The 23,496-nt window shown below is 41.9% G+C and overlaps 2 protein-coding genes across 2 annotated transcripts; both read right to left on the minus strand.

The window, feature by feature from the left end:
* Positions 1-13,291: 13,291 nt before the first annotated feature.
* Positions 13,292-14,977, minus strand: LOC125710329 (uncharacterized). The gene has a single exon (XM_048979915.1). The coding sequence runs from the start codon at positions 14,975-14,977 to the stop codon at positions 13,292-13,294; it is 1,686 nt and encodes a 561-aa protein (XP_048835872.1).
* A 2,446-nt stretch (positions 14,978-17,423) lies between these two features.
* Positions 17,424-20,882, minus strand: LOC125710250 (augurin-A-like). Its single transcript, XM_048979803.1, has 4 exons — positions 20,709-20,882; positions 19,768-19,815; positions 19,238-19,392; positions 17,424-17,739 (listed from the first exon to the last, which is right to left on the minus strand). The coding sequence occupies exons 1-4, from the start codon at positions 20,776-20,778 to the stop codon at positions 17,590-17,592; spliced, it is 423 nt and encodes a 140-aa protein (XP_048835760.1). The 5' UTR covers positions 20,779-20,882; the 3' UTR covers positions 17,424-17,589.
* Between the last annotated feature and the right edge of the window lie 2,614 nt (positions 20,883-23,496).

Genomic DNA, 23,496 nt, shown 5'->3' on the forward strand with positions numbered 1-23,496 from the left:
ATGTCTCTAAATTCTGGGCATATGTCCTTCGACTGTCCCAGTTTACCCTCTTTTTCGCATTATGCTGTTCTACCTCCCAACCCCAAAGGACATATTATCCAGGATAAACAGAAGTCAGCTGAGCAAAAGAGGCGCTTCTGGTCTCACAAATGTTTTCTGCCCATGGTGGAGGACTACAGTGGCTCAGAAGTTCAAAATTCATTAGTAAAAATGAAAAAAGTAATGCAAATAATATTAAAAAAATAAATCACGGTGAAGGTGACACACTCAAGTCAGCAACAGTGGATAAACTGGTAACTTCCTGAAATTTCTGACTTTACCTCTTCTTACTGTACTCTTCAATTACCATGTTAACAGCAATGGTGTCAACCTTGGCCAGGCAATCTGTGATCACATGGTTAAGTTCAGAAGTACAAAAGTGGCCAATAGTTCACCTCATGTGACTAGACTATGGACTGAAAGCATCTTATTGCAAGTCCCCTTAATGTATTTCTCCTGCAGGATGGCAGAAATCATCTGCATTTAGTGATGCCTTGACCTTGTTAATCCGACTCACCTACTGTATTGTCATGAGCTGTGAGTAGTGACCGAAAGAACAAGAGCGCGAGTACAAGCGGCCGAAATGAGTTTCCTCCGCAGGGTGGCTGGGCTTTCCCTTAGAGATAGGGTGAGGAGCTCGGTCATTCGGGAGGGACTCAGAGTAGAGCTGCTGCTCCTCCGCATTGAGAGGAGCCAGATGAGGTGGCTCGGGCATCTGGTCAGGAAGCCTCTTGGACGCCTCCCTGGTGAGGTGTTCCAGGCATGTCCCACTGGGAGGAGGTCCCGGGGACACGCTGGACAGACCATGTCTCTCGGCTGGCCTGGGAACGCCTCAGGATTCCCCCGGAGGAGCTGGACGAAGTGGCTGGGGAGAGGGAAGTCTGGGTTTCCCTGCTTAGACTGCTGCCCCCGCGACCCAACCCAGAAAAGTGGTAGATGATGGATGGATGGATGGATGGATGGATGGATGGATGGATTTTTGATTTGAAAGAGAAGAACCGCACCATGCGTGCACAGAAAAATCCACTTTTTGGCCTCCAAAATAGATGAGGTTACCTTCCGAACCATTGAACTCATATAATAGAGTCAATCTTTCTTACAGTTTGATGTATAATATACATTGTGTATTTTTATCTGCTTAAGTTATCAATAGTGCAGTTGTTATAGATCGATTTGTGTGTGTCATGTCATTCAAAGTCAGTCTGCTTCAGCTTCTCATATAACGGCGGTCACTGCAGGTCTCCGAAAGACCTCTGAGTTTACTAATTAAGCACTGGAAATGGTCTTGATAGTTTTTTAATGGGTTTTCTTGGGATTTGCTCTATTTTGACGATGAACATGCACAGTTACAAGGAAACATTATACATCTTGGGGGATGTTCGTATTATTCGAAACCAGGCCTGTCTGCTCTTTGTAAGGCTTCCTCACACAACCCACAGGGATACTGTCCAGGCAAACTGGTGTCTCTTAACTGCCGTGCATTTGTGAATTTCCTGTGGAGAAAGGTATCTAATCCTGGGTGTATTCTGCCGTATGGCTTATAGAATATGTTTTCCAAAATGTCATGAACATTTGGAGCTGACGGCTTTGGTCTTCTTGTATTAGTAATGAACTTGGAATCATATGCATCTAGTTCCTCAGACTCATATATTCAGCTTTCAGAGTTTTAGGTTTGGTCACAGCAGAATAAATCTGTTGTCCTTTTCTGTCTGTTAAAATGTTAAACCTGTTGTATACTCTGCGGACGATGCCCTTCATAGCCTTCAGTCTTTCATGTTTTATGCATTTTTTGTGGGATATTCCATCAGGGAAAGAGACGGTGCTTCGGCCGTCTTTAGACAATTAGTCTATTCCAGTGCTGGAGCCCTAATTAATGCCACAGAGAAACCCCATTCTTATCAACCAGCCCCTCCTTTGGTTGAAGCAGCCGCAGTGGATTCTCAGCTGGATGTTGATCAGTTGAATTTCCGTTATACACATGACATTAATGGGATCCTTTACATTTCCACACGTTTCTCAACCTGAAAACATTTTCATATGTATCATATGTAAAAATAAATAATGTCGTAATCCTAAGAGGTAGAAATGTTGAACTTAATCAATAATGGGAATTTAGACAATCAACTTTAAACAGTTTGCTAGTTTGTGGAGTTTTTTTGAATAAGAAAGAAGACTATCTTCCCGTCTAAGGATTCAAGGATGGCCTGTTTCATACAACTGACATAAAAAAACAAGAAATAAAAAGTATGAATAGCTATGAAATTTATTAGGTCAGAATATTCTTGCATCAATTCTTCTTCCCATAAAAACACACACACAATTGAACAGGAATCAATCCAAAATTATTCCTCTAGCAGATATAGATAAAATTCACATATAACCTAAGACAATAGGGATTTAGCACAGTGGACAAAGGAATCCCTTTTCTGTCTTGTTATCGGATAACAACCTCTTGAGGTTTTCAAGATCCGCCCACTGAGGCCTTCATTGCGTGGCTTTTCGTGAATTCTGTGAATATGTGCAATGTCACAGCTGCAGCTCTCATCGCTTACAACCAAGAAGTAGAGCCCTGATATTAACGCACAATAAAAGTATTTCAATAGAAACAGTACTGTATCATCCTATATTTTGAAAATATATAGATATACTGTAAACATTCGATATACCACCCAGCCCAAATGGTTCATTTAGCTTCATTGTCCCCTGGAAACTTTCTTTGTGTTGTGAGTGGCTTTCAGATTATTTTGCTTATGCTGTGTTTTCAGAATTTGCTGCACGTTGACACTAATACTGTACATTACAGCTGGCGGACCGAGGCATTGCAGTGCAGCAAATGAGAAGGACACAGAGCAAGGGCAAGATACAAGCTCTACAACCATGAAGGTGTGAAACAACAGGACTAATCCACTGAGCCACTGCACTGTAACTGAATGCAACCGTAAAACCTAAACGCATTTCCAGAGAACCATACAAACTACCACTAAGACTACTGACTAAACATTCAATTGTAAAAACCATAAAAAAAACTTTAGACTTTCCATTTTCAATTTTGAAATATTAAAATGTTAATCTTCAGATGTGAAACAGGGGTTAATTTAATTTTTTATGTAGTTTTTCTTTTTTATAACTTCATAAAATGTGTTATATGCTGTTTATTGTACATTCTTAAGTTAGAAATATGTTGAAAGCAAAAGTAAATTCATCTTAAAGAAGAAAATGTAATGAAAGTAATTTTCATGATTTGCTTCAAAAACAGGCACCAACATTTAATCCAAAAGTCAGACTTAAAACTATGAAATGAGAATCAGAAAATAGATTCATTGGCTCAGAAAGCCATTATTAAGGATTATTATTATTATTATTGTGCAGTAAAATTCAGGTTGGTGTGTCTTGTCAAGTAAAGTAATAGCTTCAATTCATTTGTTAGATGTCATTTCCTGCTTTTGACAGAGGTGTCTGTGAGTCAGGTAAGACAATCTGCTAATTATGATCAGAGGTGCAGGGACAGGACAGGGAAGGAAGGTAATCGCCCGGGGGCCTCAAGCTGGGCCGATTACATAGTACATTACAATGACAAATGTGCTTTATTTATGCATTCTGTTTTTTCACCGTAAAGTAGAACAAAAGGAATTGTGTTTATTACATTACCTTTGTTGATATTATTAATTTAGACTTCATGCTAAAACAATGGTCATAAATTTTTCCATGTCAGGTGGGGTGTGTTGGGTTGGAGGGACCCCATGGAGTTTTTTGCTTGGGGTCCCTGTTGTTCCTAGAATCGCCTCTGATTATGATGTAGCATTAGTAGTATTAGGACAAACAGACAATGAACAGTTCTGTGTCATTATTATAGGTGTTTTTTTTTTCATTCCACTGACCCATACTGTGTTATTTTGACATACAGAGAATGTTCTATGTGTTTTTGTATTTATTTTTATCTAACATGAATAAACAAGGACTCACAAGTAAATTATTTACTTATTTATTTTATTGATTCCATTTTAAATCAGCGCACATTCATGTCTTAACCCAACAGGGAGAGAGGTAGATTAGATGCAAGTTGTCAGTTTTACTTTGCCCACGCGCCGGATGGAACTCTCGCTGAAAAGTACCGTAAGTGGATATGTGATGATCTGTATGTCTCTAGAAGAGCTATAATGGACTCTCAGTGAACAGTGACAGGACATGTACAGCGTCGCGCATCAAGACTGATGCTCAAAATATCCATCCTGCTGTGTTACCATGACAATGAGGAGCATCCACATTAGCTATGCCCTCATAGAAAGGGTGGCTTTTATTAAACCATTCGGCAACTGTTATTGCCCTGAATATATACCGAAGAGAAAAAATAAACATGCTGATCATTGCAATCTCTTTCTGTAAATTGATTGTTTTTTGCACTACAACATATAACCCTTTTCTTTAACAGAAATATATTCCTCTTTGTCATTCTAACAATTCAATACACATTGCTAGTTCAGGCTCTTGATATCTTGGGATCTTCTTTTTACCTTTCAGTAATGCGTACTTTCAGGAAACCAGTTCATGATCACACTGGGTCGCAAAACAGGCAGTTTTCTAAATGTGTGTGCAGTGTCCTGCTATTTTTGAATACGCAGGGTGTTATTACAATCACTGAAATGGGAGAGAGGACAACTCTTTTATCTTCAAAAACACTGCAGAACCCTCTTCATGAAATTTGTCACGTGTGGGTCAGCGGACCATACTAATCATCCCTGGGGTGGGAAAGTTATTAACATCTGTGATGATTTGGTTGTGAGCATAACCTCTTTAATTTTAGTGCCCTTATGTAGGGGCATAGACAAGAACTGGATCATCTTTTGTTAAAGAAATAATATCGATCCTTTCTTCCATCCATCTATCTATCCATCCATCCATCCATCCATAAATAGAATTATTGCCCATACGGCATTACAATCTATATTGTATTTTAGCAGCAAGACAGCAATTAATGGTAATAACAGTGTAGAAGTGCAAACAGTAGCAGCAGGACAGGGGGTGTACAGTATATAATGAATGGCAAATGAAATACAGCTTGTGATTCATTTCTGGTTCAGGACAGGGGGTCCCTGTGCTCAGCGTGGTGATGCTGGAGATGTTTCTGCTGATCCTGACTTACTGAGGTCTCCAGGTCAGGAAGTCCAGGATCCAGTTGCAGAGTGAGGTGTTCAGGCCCAGAATCCTCAGCTTTCCTGTCTGCTGCTGAGGAATGACTGCGTTGAACACTGAATGGAAATCTATGAACCGCATTCTCAAGTAAGTGTCCTTTTTGTCCAGGTGGGTGAGGGCCAGGTGGAGGGTGGTGGCGATGGCATCATCCATTGAGTGGTTGGGATGATACCCAAACTGGCTGGGGTTCCAGTGAAGGGGGCAGCTGTGATTTTATCTGCCTCATGTCTGTGAGGACATCTGCCAGCTAGTCTGCTCATCTCTAGAGCATATGACCAAGGAATGTTGTGTGGTCCGGCGGTCTTCTGGACTGAGCAGAGTTCTTCTCACATCTAGCATAGCCAGGCACCTAGTTGTTGAGGGGGACGGCATGGTCTTCCTTGCTGCTGTGTCATTCTGTGCTTCAAATCATGGGTAGAAGTGATTCAGCACATCTATAAGGGAGGCCTCCCTATCATGCAGGTGGAGATGTCCTGTAGTTGTCTTGGAAGTGGCTGTGGATTCTCTGAGCATGGACAGGTTGGCCCTTGCTGTTCTCAGGGCAGCCTTATCATCTGACCTGAAGGCAGTGTCTCGGCTTCTCAGCATCGCGCACACTTCTGCAAGTCATCCATGGTTTCTGGTTGGGGTGTGTCACGATGGTCTTGGAGACTGTAACGTCATGAATGCACTTGCTGAAGCAGCCGGTCACTGATGCTGTGGACTCCTCCGGGTTGGTAGAGCCGCTGTAGATTGCAGCTTCAAAGGTTGCAGACACAATCTCTTCAGGTCCGCATGCAGAGATCACTGCAGTCCTCACATAACTGATCCAGACTCTGACCAACTTTCTGAAACTCAGATTCAGAATTCCGAGGCAATGAAGCCATCATTGGCTATCAAGGAACCTATCCTGATTTTTGGTGTCAGTGCTTTCAGCGATTGTATGTTCATATATTATCACTTGTAAATGATACATTTTCTATGTTTAGAATTCCATCAAAATCAGCATTTTCAAGACATGGCGACATTCTGCATTAATGTTCATCTCAAACAGCTAGAAGCTACTCAGTTTAAAATACAGTCTGAACCTCCTCTTTCCCCGTTATTTACTAATGAAGCCCATCTATGGTGAAATAAAAATGTGTTGGGTTTGTTGCGTGAACATAGGTTGTGTTTATTATACAGGTTCATTTAGTTCTTTTCTTGTATAGAGTGGTTTTTAATCAGGAAATGAATTTCAGATATGATATATAGTTTAAGGGGGTGGCATGGTGGTGCAGTGGTTAGCACTGTTGCCTCACACCTCTGGGACCCGGGTTCGAGTCTCCGCCTGGGTCACATGTGTGTGGAGTTTGCATGTTCTCCCCATGTCGTTGTGGGGTTTCCTCTGGGTACTCCGGTTTCCCCCCACAGTCCAAAGACATGCTGAGGCTAATTGGAGTTGCTAAGTTGTCCATAGGTGTGCATGTGTGAGTGAATGGTGTGTGAGTGTGCCCTGCGATGGGCTGGCCCCCCCATCCTGGGTTGTTCCCTGTCTCATGCCCTTTGCTTCCAGGATAATGGATGGATGGATATATAGTTTAAGTAAGATCTAATTTTGTATGTTTTTCAGGTTCTTACTCAGTAAATATTCATGGAACTAACAGTTTTATCCATAGTCGTTGCTCACCGGTCTTCAACAATTGTGTCTGCTTTATTTCTAACGATAATACATTTAATATTCTACCGTGGTAAGAGTTTGAGGTTATGTTAATCTCTCTACTGGCTTCTCAAGTGGAAATTTGCTTTTTGTCTGTTCCCAGATTTGTAGTATAATTAGAAAGTGCTTTTAAATGCAAATGGAAATGCAGCCATACCCATACAGTGCATTTGGGCAGGGGGATTAGAAAGGTCTTACTTTGATGTTAATTGGATTTGACTTTATGCGCTGTCATGTCTGGCTGCAAATGCTGCACTAATTGGGGTAAAAACCTTAGCCATCTTTAACGCTCTCTAAATCTTGAGGAAATGCACTGGCTAATGACCAATCCTTGAAAAATCTTTACAGCTTTTCTGTCGTTTATATATTATATGCTGTGAAAACTTTCCTTCCCATGCAAGGTATTCAAGAAAAGCGTAATGGTTCAGTCAGAAATTATGCATTTTATAACTCTTAAAATGGCACAAAAATTAGGCCCTGAGGGGGACAGGTGACGGTGATATTTTGGTATTGATATGTTTAATTGAGATGTTATTTTTATATAATTTTTAAATTTAATTCGAAAACATTTTAATTTCAGTTTTAAATATGGTTTCTATATATATATATATATATATATATATATATATATATATATATATATATATATATATAATATCAGTTTTAGTACTTTTATTTCCAGGGATAGACTGAATTGTGCAGAGCTATTTGATGTGTCTGATCTGAGAATCCTGCATGAATACACAGCGCACTTTATGTTCTAGTGTCCTCAAAGTGGGCCAGACATGTTCCAGGTGCTATTGATAGTCATCCAAAGACACTTTTCTGGGTTACATTTCCTCAAATAATTTAAATCAAGGAGAGAGGAAAGATAAAGAAATTATTAGTTTAGTCGAAAATATTTCAAAAAATATTTGACATTTATTTTCATTTTATTTCAGTTAGTTTCAAAAGCAATATTCATAGTTTTTGTTTATTTTTTAGATTTTTGATGTATTTTTGTGTCATATTCTGTCATGGTTAACAACAATGTTTTCTTTTAGTTTTGATATTCGTTAGCGGTAATAACCCAGACTAGTGAATAATATTTTCTGTGTCAGACTGGATCGATTTTATTTTGAATGAGTTACAGAGCTTGGAGCTTGCTGCTGTTTCTGCAGATTTACTGCGCTCAGTCATGAAAATATTGCTCAAGGGCCACCTGTGGGCAAGGAGAAGTTTTCGCCTATGCACGAGTACTTTTGAGGAGGCAGGTGGTACGTGTAGATTTATTACATGCTTCAGAGGACATGGACTCTGAGCATTACTCCTTGGCGTTGGTGTTCACTGAGCAATAAACTAGGCGAACAGTCATATTCAGACATTTCACTTCACTCGTCCAGCCTGGAACTGACCAGAGACCCAAGCAGCCAGTCAGAAGGTGGCATCCTCCACATGTTTGGCAATAAATAACAACATCTCTGCTCTGTTAACTCGTTCTCATTCAATGTAATGTTTTATGGTGAACATCCCATAATTTGGACTGAAATCCTTATTTCCCCTCAAGCCAAAGCACATGCTGTTTAACAGCTGTTCACAAATTATGCAACTGGGGGATACGTACGTCAACCTTCCCACTGTTGCAGCTGAGTCTAATCACTAGAACATAAACTGTGAGCTTCCCCAGCAGTAACATTTGCTCAACTGCCGGTGAAAAGCTTGGTTCTCCCTAACTGAGAACAGATCTGTGGTGCTCAGGGGGGTTTCGAAGGAAGGAATTTATTTTTGCACCCTCATGAAATAAGCGGGCAGACAACCCAGACGTTATACAAACATGCTCTCCCACATGTTCCCAGGAAACCCCAGAGAGTATAGCCTTCACCACCGTTCCTACTGCAAGATGACTGCTTTTCGGCAGACAAAATGGATCCTATATTGACCAAAAGTTCAAACAGTGATAGTTCTTGAGGAACATACAGGTGGTTTTTTGAAATTGTTGAAAAATGTTCAACATTGATAGTGTGCCAAAATTGTTTTTATCAGTACGGACTGGAGCGGGAGGGGAGGCAGGCTCAATAAATGATGTATGATTGTCAGTTATAGAAATGGAGTGCTTAGAATTGCAATTGGGGTGGGGGGGGGGGGGGGCGATGTCAATCATCACGGCAAAATGGCTGAGGTACCTCCAGCCCCCGCCTCTGCATAGGCCTGGTTTTTATGCACATGGACTAATATTTCATGAGAGGGGAGATAACATTTTGGGATTCTTCTTTGTGACTTACTAGATGGTTAATGTATAATATTTTTTTTCAATCAACATGTACTGTGTGCAGTATGTTTTATAGTACAATACAGGGCTGGATTGGCCCTCCAGTCAGCAAAATTCTTCCACAGGGGACTCCACAGTCAAATTCCACTTTTTATTTCCAATACAGCACTAATATTTGCAAAAATATTTGGTAATCAGGCACCCAAAGGTTCTGTATTTTTGCTCGATTGCCAACAGAATAATCAATAGATAATATTCCAATAGATTGATGTGATTTAACTCTTGAGTTGACTGGAGCTGGCATTCAGGGTTATACAATGAGAGCGAAAACTCTGACAAAGAAGTATGTTACTATGCGAGTTTACAGATGTGCTTTCCTGCTACAACAATGTTCTAGCTTTTGTTGGTGTGTTTGTGTTGCACATATAATGTCAGGCAAAACAGTAACGTAAAGCCGCGTGGTCTACTCATGTTTGTGGTTCATGTACTTGATTTTAAAATATTATTTTACATTTGTATTTGTATTTCTATGATGACTGCATTTCAAAAAATGGTATAACTGTTGAAAATTGTTAAATTATAAGTACTTGCTGACTGGGTTAATAGTCAGACAATTGAAGATTCGGTAAATAGACTTAATAGGGGTACGCTTCGTTGAAACTAGCAACCAATGCAACACATTCAAGACTACAGTACAATGAATATTTAAATATTTACTACAATAGTAAATGATAATGTCTGAAATTATACTGGGTGTCATTCTAGAATTTCCTTTACAAAAATTTTGTTATCCGCAGCTGTCACTGATATGTACTGTATATATGTTTAACAATTCAAGAGTACACCCTGGACAGGACGCCAATTCATTGTGGGTGTATGTGTTTTTTAAAATTTCTTTTAAGAGTAAAAGCACTGGAATCATTGGAGCACAGTCACAATGATTTGTTGCACGTTTGACAGCAGCTGCGTGATTGCCAGTCAGAGATTTCTGGAAATCTTTATAGCAATGTAATTAGGGATGCTTTTATGTCAATAGACCATCCTGCTCTTCAAATAACTATCTGAACATATTATATACTATACATGTAATCACTATGCATTGAGGATCAGTGTAAAGTGCCATGGAATTTCTTATACGATGCATGCCTTGGTGCCAAGGGAGACTGAGAGCAGTGTGGAATTCGTTAGAGGGGATGAACTCTGAGCCGATCTCTGCTTTTGAGGTTCAATCGCTCAAAATACAATCTAAGTGAAGGCTGACATTCTCTAGGGTTCCTGTTCCTGCTCACTCACCCCCCCCCACCTCTACCATCATGTTTCTCATGTCTCACCAAGCATGTGTCTTCCCTGCACATTGAGCTTTATCGGCATGTCAACTTTCCTTTATTTCCCTTAACTTCTACTTCTTTTTTCATGTTTCCCTGTCCTTAATAAGTGTGCTCTCTTATTAACTTTCTTTGTGTTTATGTGTCTCATCGAGAGAAAGATGGTGTAAGTGAAAGCTAAAATTTCCCTACGGTGATGAATAAAGTATCACTATTCATTATTAGGCAATTAGAACAACCTTCAGAATGCACTTGATTTGAATGGGAATTTCAGGCTGGGCTTTTATTACGTGTTATACTGATTTACGGGCTCAATCTGGGGACTAGTCACACACACTATGCTTTGAGGATATGATTATCAAGGCACATGTAAATACCGCAAATCATTTTGGAAGCAAAAATGCAGAGAACTTGTACTGTAGAACCAGCAGAAGCCAAGAAAAGGGAATTATAATTTTACGATGAAGTTTGGAAAGTTGGAAAAGCAGCGTTTGAGTGTGAGTCCCTAGAGGTCTGTCAACTAGATAAAGAGCAATAAGATAATAAATAATGTGGCAATCACAGCTGTTCGGGGCTGAATTAGTAATATTTCTATTGTAGCACGTGGATTTTAGTATCAGGCTGAACATTATGACATATTTAGTATTCTGTTCCTTTTGTCAAGCTTTATAAAAAAATCCTGTCGTTTTAGCTCTTATTTTCGCAACCACTGTGCTCACAAACATAAAAGAGGATTCTGTCATTTAGATGGGGTCTGTGGCTAACCAGATAGCAACAGTCTACTCAAAAGAGTAATTTAAAGAAAAATAATTAAGAAAATACATTCTTACATATGGGAGGCACCCCAGCCTCCATTAAATAATGTACTTTCTTTATTAACAAGTCAAATAAAGTGTGCTTGGACAGGGAAGGACCCCTGGAGAATTGTTGCATAGGCCATTGCTATAGTGCATTATTTGATGGGGACAGGGGGCCGCTTACTACTCCCAAATTCCAGTGTAGCAGTTTCTAAGGTCAATGTAAGAGAAGATGAGTAATGCACATCATATTAGCTTCCATCAAGCGACATGTACTGTAGATGTAGGATTTGGCTCAAGCCTTCACTTATCTGTGAATGTCGAAGGAAGTCTAATTTACCAGGAAGAATTAATTACACTGTGTACAGGAAGAAGTCGGCCCAGGCCATGCAAATGCCATTATGGAGCTACTGCCTCATTTCTCATGCAACCCTTGGCCTGCACCTCGTATTTGCATTCAGCGAACATGCCATTTGAGCACATAAGCTCAACAATCAGAAAATGGGGAAAAAAAATTGACAGGTTTTTACGGCACTAGATTTTTTTTCTTCTTTTTTGTTAAAGCACAGTTTATGAAATAAACAAAAAGAAATACAGGACTTTCACCTACATATTTGATAAAATGAGAATTGTACTCTACAGTATTATAAAGTAACATTTAGAAAATAGGGGGGGGGGGTGGGGGGGTGCAGTGGTTAGCACTGTTGCCTGACACCTCTGGGACCCGGGTTCAAGTCTCCTTGTGTATGGCGTTTGCATGTTCTCCCCATGTCGTCGTGGGGTTTCCTCCAGGTACTCCGGTTTCCCCCCACAGTCCAAAAACATGCTGAGGCTAATTGGAGTTGCTGAATTGCCCGTAGGTGTGCATGTGAGAGTGACTGGTGTGTGAGTGTGCCCTGCGATGGGCTGGCCCCCCATCCTGGGTTGTTCCCAGCCTCGTGCCCATTGCTTCCGAGATGAAAGACACATATCTCCAAAAATCAATTATTTTAGGAGCATGCAAAACACATTTTTACTTTACAAAATAACCCTGAAACAATGCAATGAGACACCCTTAGCACCGCAAATAGAAACCTGTCTTTACACTGCTGTTCACAAACTGTTTAATGTTGATTGTTGCCAATACGTCAGTGTCAACAATTTACAAAATAATCTGGCTTTATTTTCACAGTTAACAATGTTAAAATTGCAACACAAAGTAATACATATAAACGACCATCATGAATACAAATTAAAACTAGTACAAACATTAAAATTAGTTATAAAGATGACTTAATAATACATCATTTCATTGGTCAATTAAATGTTAAATGATACCAGTAGACAGAGTATAGTATAGTATAGTATAGTATAGTATAGTATAGTATAGTATAGTATAGTGCTCTCACATTATTATGAAATTGTCGTTCTGTTCTGGTCTCTTGTACAGTTTGTTAGGATAACTTGCCAATAGACTATTTTATTTTCAGTCACAGATTATTGGTTACTGTACTAGAACAGCTGAATACTCATATTAGCATGTAAATATGTGAACTGGGATATAATACAAAATCAACTTTTAGTGTCTATAGAAGCTGTATTTTTTTATTAAAGGCATTATCCATGGTTATCCATCGATTACTACATTGATTTTATCTGCCTGTGCTAAAGTGAAACTGATACATGCAAGTGTTTCTTATGTGCCGATAACCATGGTTTTCAGTTAAACTCAAATGTAAAGTATTATGCAATGCATTCAGCCTTGATTTTCTGGTCACCGTTAAAATTATTATTGCGTGAACCTGGCCAGCAGTTATATTCCTTTTCAAATAAGTATACTGGTACAAAAGTATGCTGTCTCTGCAAATTGTAAGGGATTTCAAAATGATGACCTTAAGACTTATGTTCAGTATAAAAAGTGAATTGTCTTGAATTTGAGTATTAGTAAGTAAGCAGCGAGTGTGTTTGGGTGACTTGCCTGTGGAGTTCTAGCCTCACTCCATCAGTGTAACAAAGAGTCAGAATTGGAGGGTTGTTAACGAATCTCCTTCCATCTTTTGTGGAGGAATGGGGATGGGGGCAGGTGCGTGAGCAGCCCCGGGAGGTAAGGCCCAGATGGGGGCAGGTGCGTGAGCAGCCCCGGGAGGTAAGGCCCGGATGGGGGCAGGTGAGTGAGCAGCCCCGGGAGGTAAGGCCCGGATGGGGGCAGGTGCGTGAGCAGCCCCAGGAAGTAAGGCCTGGATGGGGGCAGGTGCGTGAGCAGCCCCGGGAGGTAAAGCCCGGATGGGGGCAGGTGCGTGAGCAGCCCCGGGAGGTAAGGCCCGGATGGGGGCAGGTGCGTGAGCAGCCCCGGGAGGTAAGGGAGGGATGGGGGCAGGTGAGTGAGCAACCCCGGGAGGTAAGGCCTGGATGGGGGCAGGTGCGTGAGCAGCCCCGGGAGGTAAGGCCCGGATGGGGGCAGGTGCGTGAGCAGCCCCGGGAGGTAAAGCCCGGATGAGGGCAGGTGCGTGAGCAGCCCCGGGAGGTAAAGCCCGGATGGGGGCAGGTGCGTGAGCAGCCCCGGGAGGTAAAGCCCGGATGAGGGCAGGTGCGTGAGCAGCCCCGGGAGGTAAAGCCCGGATGAGGGCAGGTGCGTGAGCAGCCCCGGGAGGTAAGGCCCGGATGGGGGCAGGTGCGTGAGCAGCCCCGGGAGGTAAAGCCCGGATGAGGGCAGGTGCGTGAGCAGCCCCGGGAGGTAAAGCCCGGATGAGGGCAGGTGCGTGAGCAGCCCCGGGAGGTAAAGCCCGGATGGGGGCAGGTGCGTGAGCAGCCCCGGGAGGTAAGGCCCGGATGGGGGCAGGTGCGTGAGCAGCCCCGGGAGGTAAGGCCCGGATGGGGGCAGGTGCGTGAGCAGCCCCGGGAGGTAAGGCCCGGATGGGGGCAGGTGCGTGAGCAGCCCCGGGAGGTAAGGCCCGGATGGGGGCAGGTGCGTGAGCAGCCCCGGGAGGTAAGGGAGGGATGGGGGCAGGTGCGTGAGCAGCCCCGGGAGGTAAGGGAGGGATGGGGGCAGGTGCGTGAGCAGCCCCGGGAGGTAAGGGAGGGATGGGGGCAGGTGCGTGAGCAGCCCCGGGAGGTAAGGCCTGGATGGGGGCAGGTGCGTGAGCAGCCCCGGGAGGTAAAGCCCGGATGGGGGCAGGTGCGTGAGCAGCCCCGGGAGGTAAGGGAGGGATGGGGGCAGGTGCGTGAGCAGCCCCGGGAGGTAAGGGAGGGATGGGGGCAGGTGAGTGAGCAGCCCTGGGAGGTAAGGGAGGGATGGGGGCAGGTGCGTGAGCAGCCCCGGGAGGTAAGGGAGGGATGGGGGCAGGTGCGTGAGCAGCCCCGGGAGGTAAGGCCCGGATGGGGGCAGGTGCGTGAGCAGCCCCGGGAGGTAAAGCCCGGATGGGGGCAGGTGCGTGAGCAGCCCTGGGAGGTAAAGCCCGGATGGGGGCAGGTGCGTGAGCAGCCCCGGGAGGTAAGGCCCGGATGGGGGCAGGTGCGTGAGCAGCCCTGGGAGGTAAGGCCCGGATGGGGGCAGGTGCGTGAGCAGCCCTGGGAGGTAAGGCCCGGATGGGGGCAGGTGCGTGAGCAGCCCCGGGAGGTAAGGCCTGGATGGGGGCAGGTGCGTGAGCAGCCCCGGGAGGTAAGATCCGGATGGGGGCAGGTGCGTGAGCAGCCCTGGAGACGGCCCAGAGCAGACTTTCATCCTCTAAGCCTGTAACTTTTTCCATGGTAGTGCCACTTAACATATCTTCTATGAATCCCAGGAGTACTTCCTCTGTTTCCATCAGGACACGCACTAAACCATGACTTCAAAGCCTCACAGCACCTGTCATCGCCACCCCAAGGTGTCTGCATGAGCTGTCTTCCTTCCTGGGTGACGGTCAGCACCCCCGATCAGCCCCGTCAGCTTTAACTGGATGGAATGGGTGACATCGCCCTCTGTCACTGCAGCCTTCAATCTGCTTTTCAGTTTTCATGTACCTGCCACTCTCCCTATAAATAACGTTTAGACCAAATTCTCCTAACATTAAATTTAAGAAGAGAGCTTCAAGTTGTTTGCCAGAAGTTGTGTTTGTTACATTTTTTATTGTTTTAGTTATAATTTAATTAAGGATTTAAAAACTATTGTCTCACTTTATAAAAACTGAAAATCTTGAAACAGAACATTTTTAAACTAATAAAATTGACTAGATGAAAAAACTGCTCAAACCATACATAAAAAGGCCAATATTATAAAATTTCAGTAAAATAAAAAGACTAATCTTCAAAGAACAACTCTGAAAAGTGAATGACATATATCATGTCATTTGCGGAATATACTACCCATAGCTGATTATGGGAAAAATATTATAAATTAAATTTCAATTAGTCACCTTATTATGAAGGCATTTATAGTGTATTATAGAGGAGAGCTTCATAGAACATTCATAATGCATAATAAATATTTTTATTAATAGCTATAGCCATGGTTATAATACTTTATGAGTGCATTATAATACATCACGAAGGCATCTATCATGCATTATGACTGCTATAAGTAAAGTGTTACTGAGCTAATATTTAAATTTCATCAATGTTGTCTTACTGTTAACTCAAATAATAGGATGCAAATCCATCGTTGTTGGAAAGATTTTTAGAAACAAACAAACTAATTAAGTGTAAAGACCAGTTTTTCACGGAGGCAGCAAAATGTCAGAATTTTTTTTTAGATTATATTGCCTCTAGAGGGATGGTTTTGTATTGTTTCATTTATCTCTAATAAACAGTGTCAGAATAAATACACATTTTGTCCTTGTTTTGTAATTTCACTTAAACACAGCATAATGGTTTTTTATTATTACCTCAGACACAATGCAAAGAAATGCCTTTAACAGTCTTCAACAGTCTGGCTTATAAAGCAGCAACAATTGGGAATTACAAGTCATTCTACAATCATAGCAATAAACGCAGAGTTAAGACTTCATGTCTGTAAGGGCTTTGCCAGCTGCTTCTTATCCGTGGATTGGAACCATGCCCTCCCGATCATCAACCTATTTCCAGGGCGAAGCGAGCTTGGAACCTCTCCCAGCAAGCCAAGGGTCTGAGATAAAGACCCACCTGCACAGGGCACACACAGGCAATCACACACTGTCAGCGGATTAAGGATACAAATTCTACTAAATGCCTGCTTTTTGATAATGGAGTTCCTGGATGAAGCCTGTGTGCCCATTTTTTCTGTGGACTGTAGCCCTGTGTATATCTATGGAATATTATATTAGCAAGTCCGCAGACAACAATGCTAAAATCAGACAAAACTAAGGGGTTTAACCAGCATGGAGGTTACTGTCCGGATATGAGGAACCGGCCACTTGAAGACAGAGATTAAACCACAGATCTGGCAACAGACATTCCGCACAATTAGCCTTTTTTGGTTACTAGAAGAGTGTGAAGGAAGCCATTTGGCAAGTGTACTTAAGCTGAAAGTGATGTGCTAGAGCCGCTGCACTTCCCCCCACGTTGTGGAATGCTTATTGCGTTGTGGGCGGGGTTCTAGCTGGGGGAAATGTGTGTAATGTTGCAGTTTGGTTCTGCATGAAAATGAAGCCCTCATTCTTCATTCAAGCTAATGAATAAAGAAACCCTGCACATTTATACACTGAATCAAACTGGATCTAGAGTCTCAAATTACCCCCCCCCAACTCTGACACTCAAGGCACCTTATTTATCATTTCACTCAAGCACCTTTTGTGTCTTTCTATTTACTTAATTGTATTATTTTCCTGAATGCATCTTTCTATATGTCATAGTCTTGTCTTTTCTGGCAACTGTGCAAGAATTCTAGTGTCCTTACGCGCCTGTCCAAATGTGAAATAAAGTATTACTTTAACTTATCCAATCTCGGTACCTGTTTGTCCTATGCAAGGACCAGAGAATATTACAGAAGTAAGAGACCGCCGATGACCAGGCTTCTTCATCATATGTTACAGCACTGGGAACCAAAACTTACTCAGTCCTCGTGTACATTTCCAGCATTTTTCTCAGAAACGTATCTTGTGTATTGAGTGAGTTCTGAAAATTAGATAAGCATGTCAAAAATGGATGAACTAACTATTGCAGCATTTTAATTGTAAAGACAATGAGGGAAAAGCAATAAAAAAGCAAAACCGAAGTGAATCTTTTGGAGGCAAAAATTCCCAGCTTTATTTAGAATGGTTACAGTACGAGGTTCATATTGCAGATTTCTATGTTGAGATGCATACAGTATGATAATATAGATTATTGACAATAACAGCATCACATGGGCTCTCTATTCATTCAAAGATTTTGCATGGGATGTTAGTAGTAGTCATAGTTGACGTTGGCACCATGCCGGAAAGAAGCGGAATCCCGGGGTCCGATCGGAGCGTTCTCATCATAATGGTGCTGACGTCCCTGGTCATGAGCACGAGAGTAGTCCATCCAGTAGGACAGGTCAGTCTCTAATCTCTACAGACCCAACAAGAAAAGGGAATGTAATGTATCACTAATATTGATATCTCATAATATTGACATCTTTGATATCAATAATGAATTACCAATTTTAAAAACATTGCATGTTCTCTAGTGGTCTATCCCAACCCATGGAACATTCTTTAAATATCAGTACTGTAGATTAGTGTTTCCCAATCCGAACCTCAAGGACCCATAGCTGGTCCATGTTTTTGCTCCCTCCAAGCTCCCTGCCGGACAGTACACATTTTTGCTCCCTCCCAGCTTTCAGGGGACCAAAAATGTGGACTATCTGCAGGTCCCTGAGGACCAGATTGGGAAACACTGCTCTAGATCACATTAAATGGCATGTATGTATTATCAAGGTCTCCATTCTGCTGCCTGCGGAGCCTGCAGTGATGTGTTGCAAACATCTAGTGGAGGAAGAAAACTGCTGACAGGTTTCTGACAGCCCCAGTAAATGCCCTTGGCCATCATCAGCATGGACAAAGGAGCAAAATGACACGGCCAGGGGGGCACACTTATCTCAGGGCTACCCAATAAATGGAGCCATATCACCCCTTCCGCTTTATAACTAGCTGGTCAATGTTCCTGCTTCTCTCTTACTAGGGTTCACTTAAAATAAAAAATGAACTTTGTGGGAGCAAACATCTATAGCCTGTGCACCCTCTGCCCTGGGACTCTGACCAAAATAACCAGTTGGAAGGTGAATGGATTATTTATTAAAACTTTAAATGTATGAAGATCAAACATCCACTGAAAATGGCATGCGCTGACTTCTTTCAGGCTGTCTAAGGAATACTGATTACACAGATACTGTACACGTTTTATTGCTATTATTTCCCAATCGGAACATTCAAGTAGATCTCATTTGGAAATTAATTAAGGTCATCCAAACACGCATTTAGTGGCACATAAAACCAGTAATGCCTGTTGGTCTAGACCAGCAGTGGGCATTCTTATCCAGAAATGGCCATTGCAGGTTTTTGCTGTAATTCCCTAATTAGAGTACTAATTAGAGAACTGATTCGCTAAAGAGTCCTCACACCTGGGTTTGAACAGCTGACCTAAAGGTTATCCCAAAACCATGCTTATACACTGGCCCATTGCGGATAAAATTACCCACCACTGGTCTAGACATTAGTGATAGACAAAATGACGCTTCCTGGATAATCTGCTGTATATTTTGACCCCACTAGACGAAGATCTTGGTGTTTTTTGGGGCATGCTTTTTGTGCTTTTTAGAACAAAGAGCACCATCTAGTGGGGTCAAAAATACAGCAGATGGTTCATGAAGCGTCATTTTGTCCATCACTACTAGACAGTATGTCTAACTTTACAATAAAGTTATTCAGCAGATGCTACTAGCCAAAGCAATAAACAAATGAGAAATTGGGGTCAAGGGTGTTGCTGAAGGGTTCAACAGAGAACACCTTGAACACCTGAAGATACATACTTATATAATTGGAACATTTGCTTGTATGTGAACGCTCACCGCCTCATCATAGCCCATGTGCATCAGCTGCATGATCCACTGCTGCACGTCGGGTCGGCTGCGGTCCCACACGTTTCTTCTCGGCCTCTTCACCAGGAAGCCGGCAGCATCGTGCGGCGAGACGGCCACCGCCATGGGCTCAGGTTCTTCAGATGCTGCAGAAGTTAGGGGCCTCGGGTCAGAGTCAGAAATAGTCCCTGGTTTTGCCTGAGTATGTGCGATTCCACAGCGCTCAGTGGTATGTCCCATCGGCTAACAGTGTCTGCATATAATGATGAATTTAAGCTGTTCTGACCGCCTGCTCCATCAACATTGATCGTTCTTGCAAATATAAACAACACTTTCCTAATGATGATGCCATATCTGTCACTATTAATAAATAACCAGGGCACCACCTGAGACCCCGGACTAGATAATTAGGGTCCAGCTAAATCACCAGAGAAACCAGCCCATAAATATTATTCTTCAGCATATAAAAAGTGCTTCTCTAACATGTGAGACCTTGCAGAAAAAAATTGAAAGTACAATACCTTCTCTTTTAGCCAAGATCTTTAATAGCTTGCTCTCACTTGAAACATCTGGAAAGTACAGTACACAAGAAGTGTTTAGGAACCAGCCCAACTTCTCTGTCTGTTAAGAGTTCCCTAAACTGGATAGATCTCAAGAAGACAGGAATGGCAGTGAAAATAACTGAAAAGCTAAGAAATTACATTTAATGTAGGAATTTCCCAGTTGATTATCAATAAACAGGTGAACAACATTTTTAATGTCACAATCATAAGCCATTGTTTAAAATCCTTAAGTGTATACATTATTTAGGTTTGATACCTATTAGTTTATTCATTTGTGTGCATATTTCAATGAAAATAGTTTTTAATTTAATTTTTTTTATCTTACTATAGTAAAAGTTATTAGATAATTCTAGCAGGTGTGAATCTTCAAACTGTATTTTATTGCTAAATTCATTTTTTTCAATTTAGTTTTAGCAATTGTCTTTCGAACTTTACATTACTCATTGTACTTGTCATGAAAAAACGTCACGCATTATAATATGACATTTAGAATGATTTTCATCTCATTTCAGAATTATCCAGCAGAAATTCATTAAGTTTGCACTCAGACGCATTTAAGACCTCAGATGCATTTGAGGCATAATGCGCAATGCATGGGTGGATTTGACTGGAATTTTCTGGTTTGTTTTGCACTCCTCCACAGTCTCCCAGCACTCCCACTTAAAGGGTTAACACACGCACACCAGTACAACTTCAGCAAGGGTGCAGAGAGAAAAAGCAGTAACATACTTTCCGGTTTTACCACCACATATAAAATTAAATCTATCAACCGCCGCCCCTCATTTTTATCAGCTCGCTTGAAAAGACTGTGATCGAATGTCCATGTTAATCTCCAGTGTTTGCCTCAGTTTGCAGAGTTTGAAGATAAACAGAATGCAGAATTGGAGCAGCGTGGTTACCTGAGAAGGTCAGGAGGGACAGCAGTGTTGCCAGGAGCAGGACATGCAGCCGGAGCTGCTTGGGAGTCATGGTCTTCTTCTCTGCCTGGACTCGAGTGCGGCTTCGGATAGCAGACAGGGAAAGTGCTCTTAGGAGGATCTAGCCAACATTCCTGGAGCAGAACATGTCACAGCTGGCAGAAGTCCATAAATTCAAAGCCGGCTACCAGACCATCAGTCTTTTCAAACCCAAGCTCGCCTGTCTATTTCCCCCCCAACACCAACTTGAAATAAATCCAAAGCTTCCATCGCCAGCTGCTTGGCAGAGAACCATGATCAAATTCTATTGTTTAGTTTGGTCAGTTAAAATTACTATATAATCTGTGAACAGTACAAGGGGAAGGTGAAAAAAAAATACCAATTGCTTATATGCACATTCAAAAAAAACAACACAAAGCTGCATTAGCAACTCTGAAGTTGCTGATTTTGAGTGTGGGCCCCATAACTTATAGTGCATAGTCTATTTTCTCCTTTTTTTCCAGTACCATTAGAAATTGTGTAGCCCCTTTGTTAAGTAGCACAGTCATGTAATTGTTAGGCAGTACTAGATCAGTAGTGACATTAATCTGGGTATTTGAGTTTAAGCAAATGTTAGGTACTGTTCATTAATTAAGTTGATCATTCCCCCCATAATGAGATTAATCTGCTTGTTTGTCATTAGGATAATTACTCTATTAGTCTAAAAAGAGCAGCGTTAACAAGGAAAGCTGTAAAAAAAAAAAATGCTTAATCCGCTTTTACTGAGAAAATCAATAAAATATCCCAAAGGTTTGGTTATTGTGTACAGTTCTGAGCGCAGTACAATATTAACTACTAGTAAATAAAATATGACCCATCACCCAAGGCCCAAGCAATGCATTCCACAGGATGCCCATTCAAGCATTAGAATCAGTCCTCTTATTTCCCATTTACACTCTGACAGATTCCTGGAAATTCAATCAAATGTATCGTACATGATTATTCATTTTTAATCGCTCAACTCTCTCCAGCTTGAAAACAATTTTTGTGGAAACTGTTTCTTATTTCAGCACCCCAAGCTAAAGCAGATATGCGTAACAAGTTCCATCTTCATCTTGCTGCGGTTCGGCCAGCAGCCATTAAACGTACGTCTGGCATTTCACCGATGACATGCATTTTTCATTTGTGCCACAGTGCTTCATATCAATTCCTGGATGTGGGAAGTTGTTGCTCAGCCTAAGTCACCCAGGCATAAAATCTCAACCTCACTCAAGCATAAATGCCACATTATTGGGCCCAGATTTGTGATGTATCACTAAAGTGGGTTTGAGAACTCCCTCCAAAATATATACATATACATAGACACACACACCATGGGATTTGAACCAACAACCACCCAGTGACAGACACAGCATCCTAAACCACTGAGCCATCGACTCACAAACATTGCATTTCTTCATGCTCTTTCACAGACATAACATAGTATTAGTTCATGCAACTGTTCTGTACCTTGAGCAGACAAACCGCTGAAGCTGTGCAATGTTTTCATGGGTGTCAAAAAGTAGCACTTGAGTTTATCATTATGAACCATTGTAGTTAACCCCATTTTTTTTTATGTAATAGACTTGATGGCAGTTCCTTCATAAGCAAGAGTTGTCCATGAGCTCCGTGTAGTTAACCCGGGGAGGGAGGAAGGGAGGGAGGACTGACTGACTGACTGACTGACTGACTGACTGACTGACTGATTGACTGACTGACTGCCTGACTGACTGACTGACTGACTGACTGACTGACTGACTGACTGACTGCCTGACTGAGGATGCTTAATGCATTTTTACTCTGCAAGAAATCAGTAAAATATCTTGACTGCAGGCTATTTTATGTGGCAGAATATTAGCTACTAGGAAACAAAATACACCTCAGGACCCAAAGTCCAAGCAAAGCTTATACACTGGATGTTTTTGCAATATTATATCCAGTCGTCTTATTTCCCATTCACACTCTGACAGACTAAAAATGAAATGTATTATACAGTACGTTATTCCTTTATTTTACCTGAATTCCTTTTCGGCAAGGTCAAGTCGATTTCTTTGTAGTTGCAATTTGTAGCCTGATTTCATTTTCACCTTGGTCCATTACCTCCTACTAATTAATAAAAAATGACAATGGAAATAAACAGCATGTAAAAGAACATAAGACTCTGTGACTGGGGTTTGGTTTGAAGTACATTGATTGGCTAAAAGAACATGCATATTTGGATACATTCTCTAATCCAATTTAAAACATGGAAAGAAAACTGTTTCACCTTTATCTCCACTGCACGCTGGTTCAAAATCAGACCAGTGCTCAAAGAGACCACTGACCTTTACTCTGCCTTAGTAAGAAATACACCAATAATACTTAGTGAGAACAGTTTGTAGATACAACAGCGTAATTACTCAATATCCACTGAGTAATTGCTGCATCCGGGTGTGCAGGCTAATCTTTAAGAATTACCATAAGGATTAGGGGCAGAAAGGCTTCCTTTAATGAAGGATACTTTACTAAAACTGCTTGCAATCCCATTTCCATCTAAAGATCACAATTCTTGGGGGGAGGGGGGGGGGTGGTGTTCCTCATAAACCAAATGAGGCCTCAGTGTCCTGTTTCTGGGCTGCAGTTATGCAGTCAGCAGGATCCCAGGTGGAAAATGACTGAGGGGGGTTTACGGGAACCAACTAGAACAACAAATAATGGCAGAATCCCTCACTTTCAAACCAGCCTACAGCCAACTGGAAAACATCAACAACCA

Source organism: Brienomyrus brachyistius, chromosome 16, assembly GCF_023856365.1.
Source record: "Brienomyrus brachyistius isolate T26 chromosome 16, BBRACH_0.4, whole genome shotgun sequence".
NCBI lineage: Eukaryota > Metazoa > Chordata > Actinopteri > Osteoglossiformes > Mormyridae > Brienomyrus > Brienomyrus brachyistius.

Bases quoted from the DNA above. Each gene is read 5' to 3' on its own strand.
- LOC125710250 (XM_048979803.1), bottom strand. From the start codon at position 20,778: ATGACTCCCAAGCAGCTCCGGCTGCATGTCCTGCTCCTGGCAACACTG. The intron at 19,393-19,767 runs GTATTGTACTTT...TAACTTCTGCAG, and splicing joins GATCTTGGCTAAAAGAGAAG to CATCTGAAGAACCTGAGCCC. The intron at 17,740-19,237 runs GTGAGCGTTCAC...TTGGGTCTGTAG, and splicing joins ACATGGGCTATGATGAGGCG to AGATTAGAGACTGACCTGTC.
- LOC125710329 (XM_048979915.1), bottom strand. From the start codon at position 14,977: ATGAAAGTCTGCTCTGGGCCGTCTCCAGGGCTGCTCACGCACCTGCCC.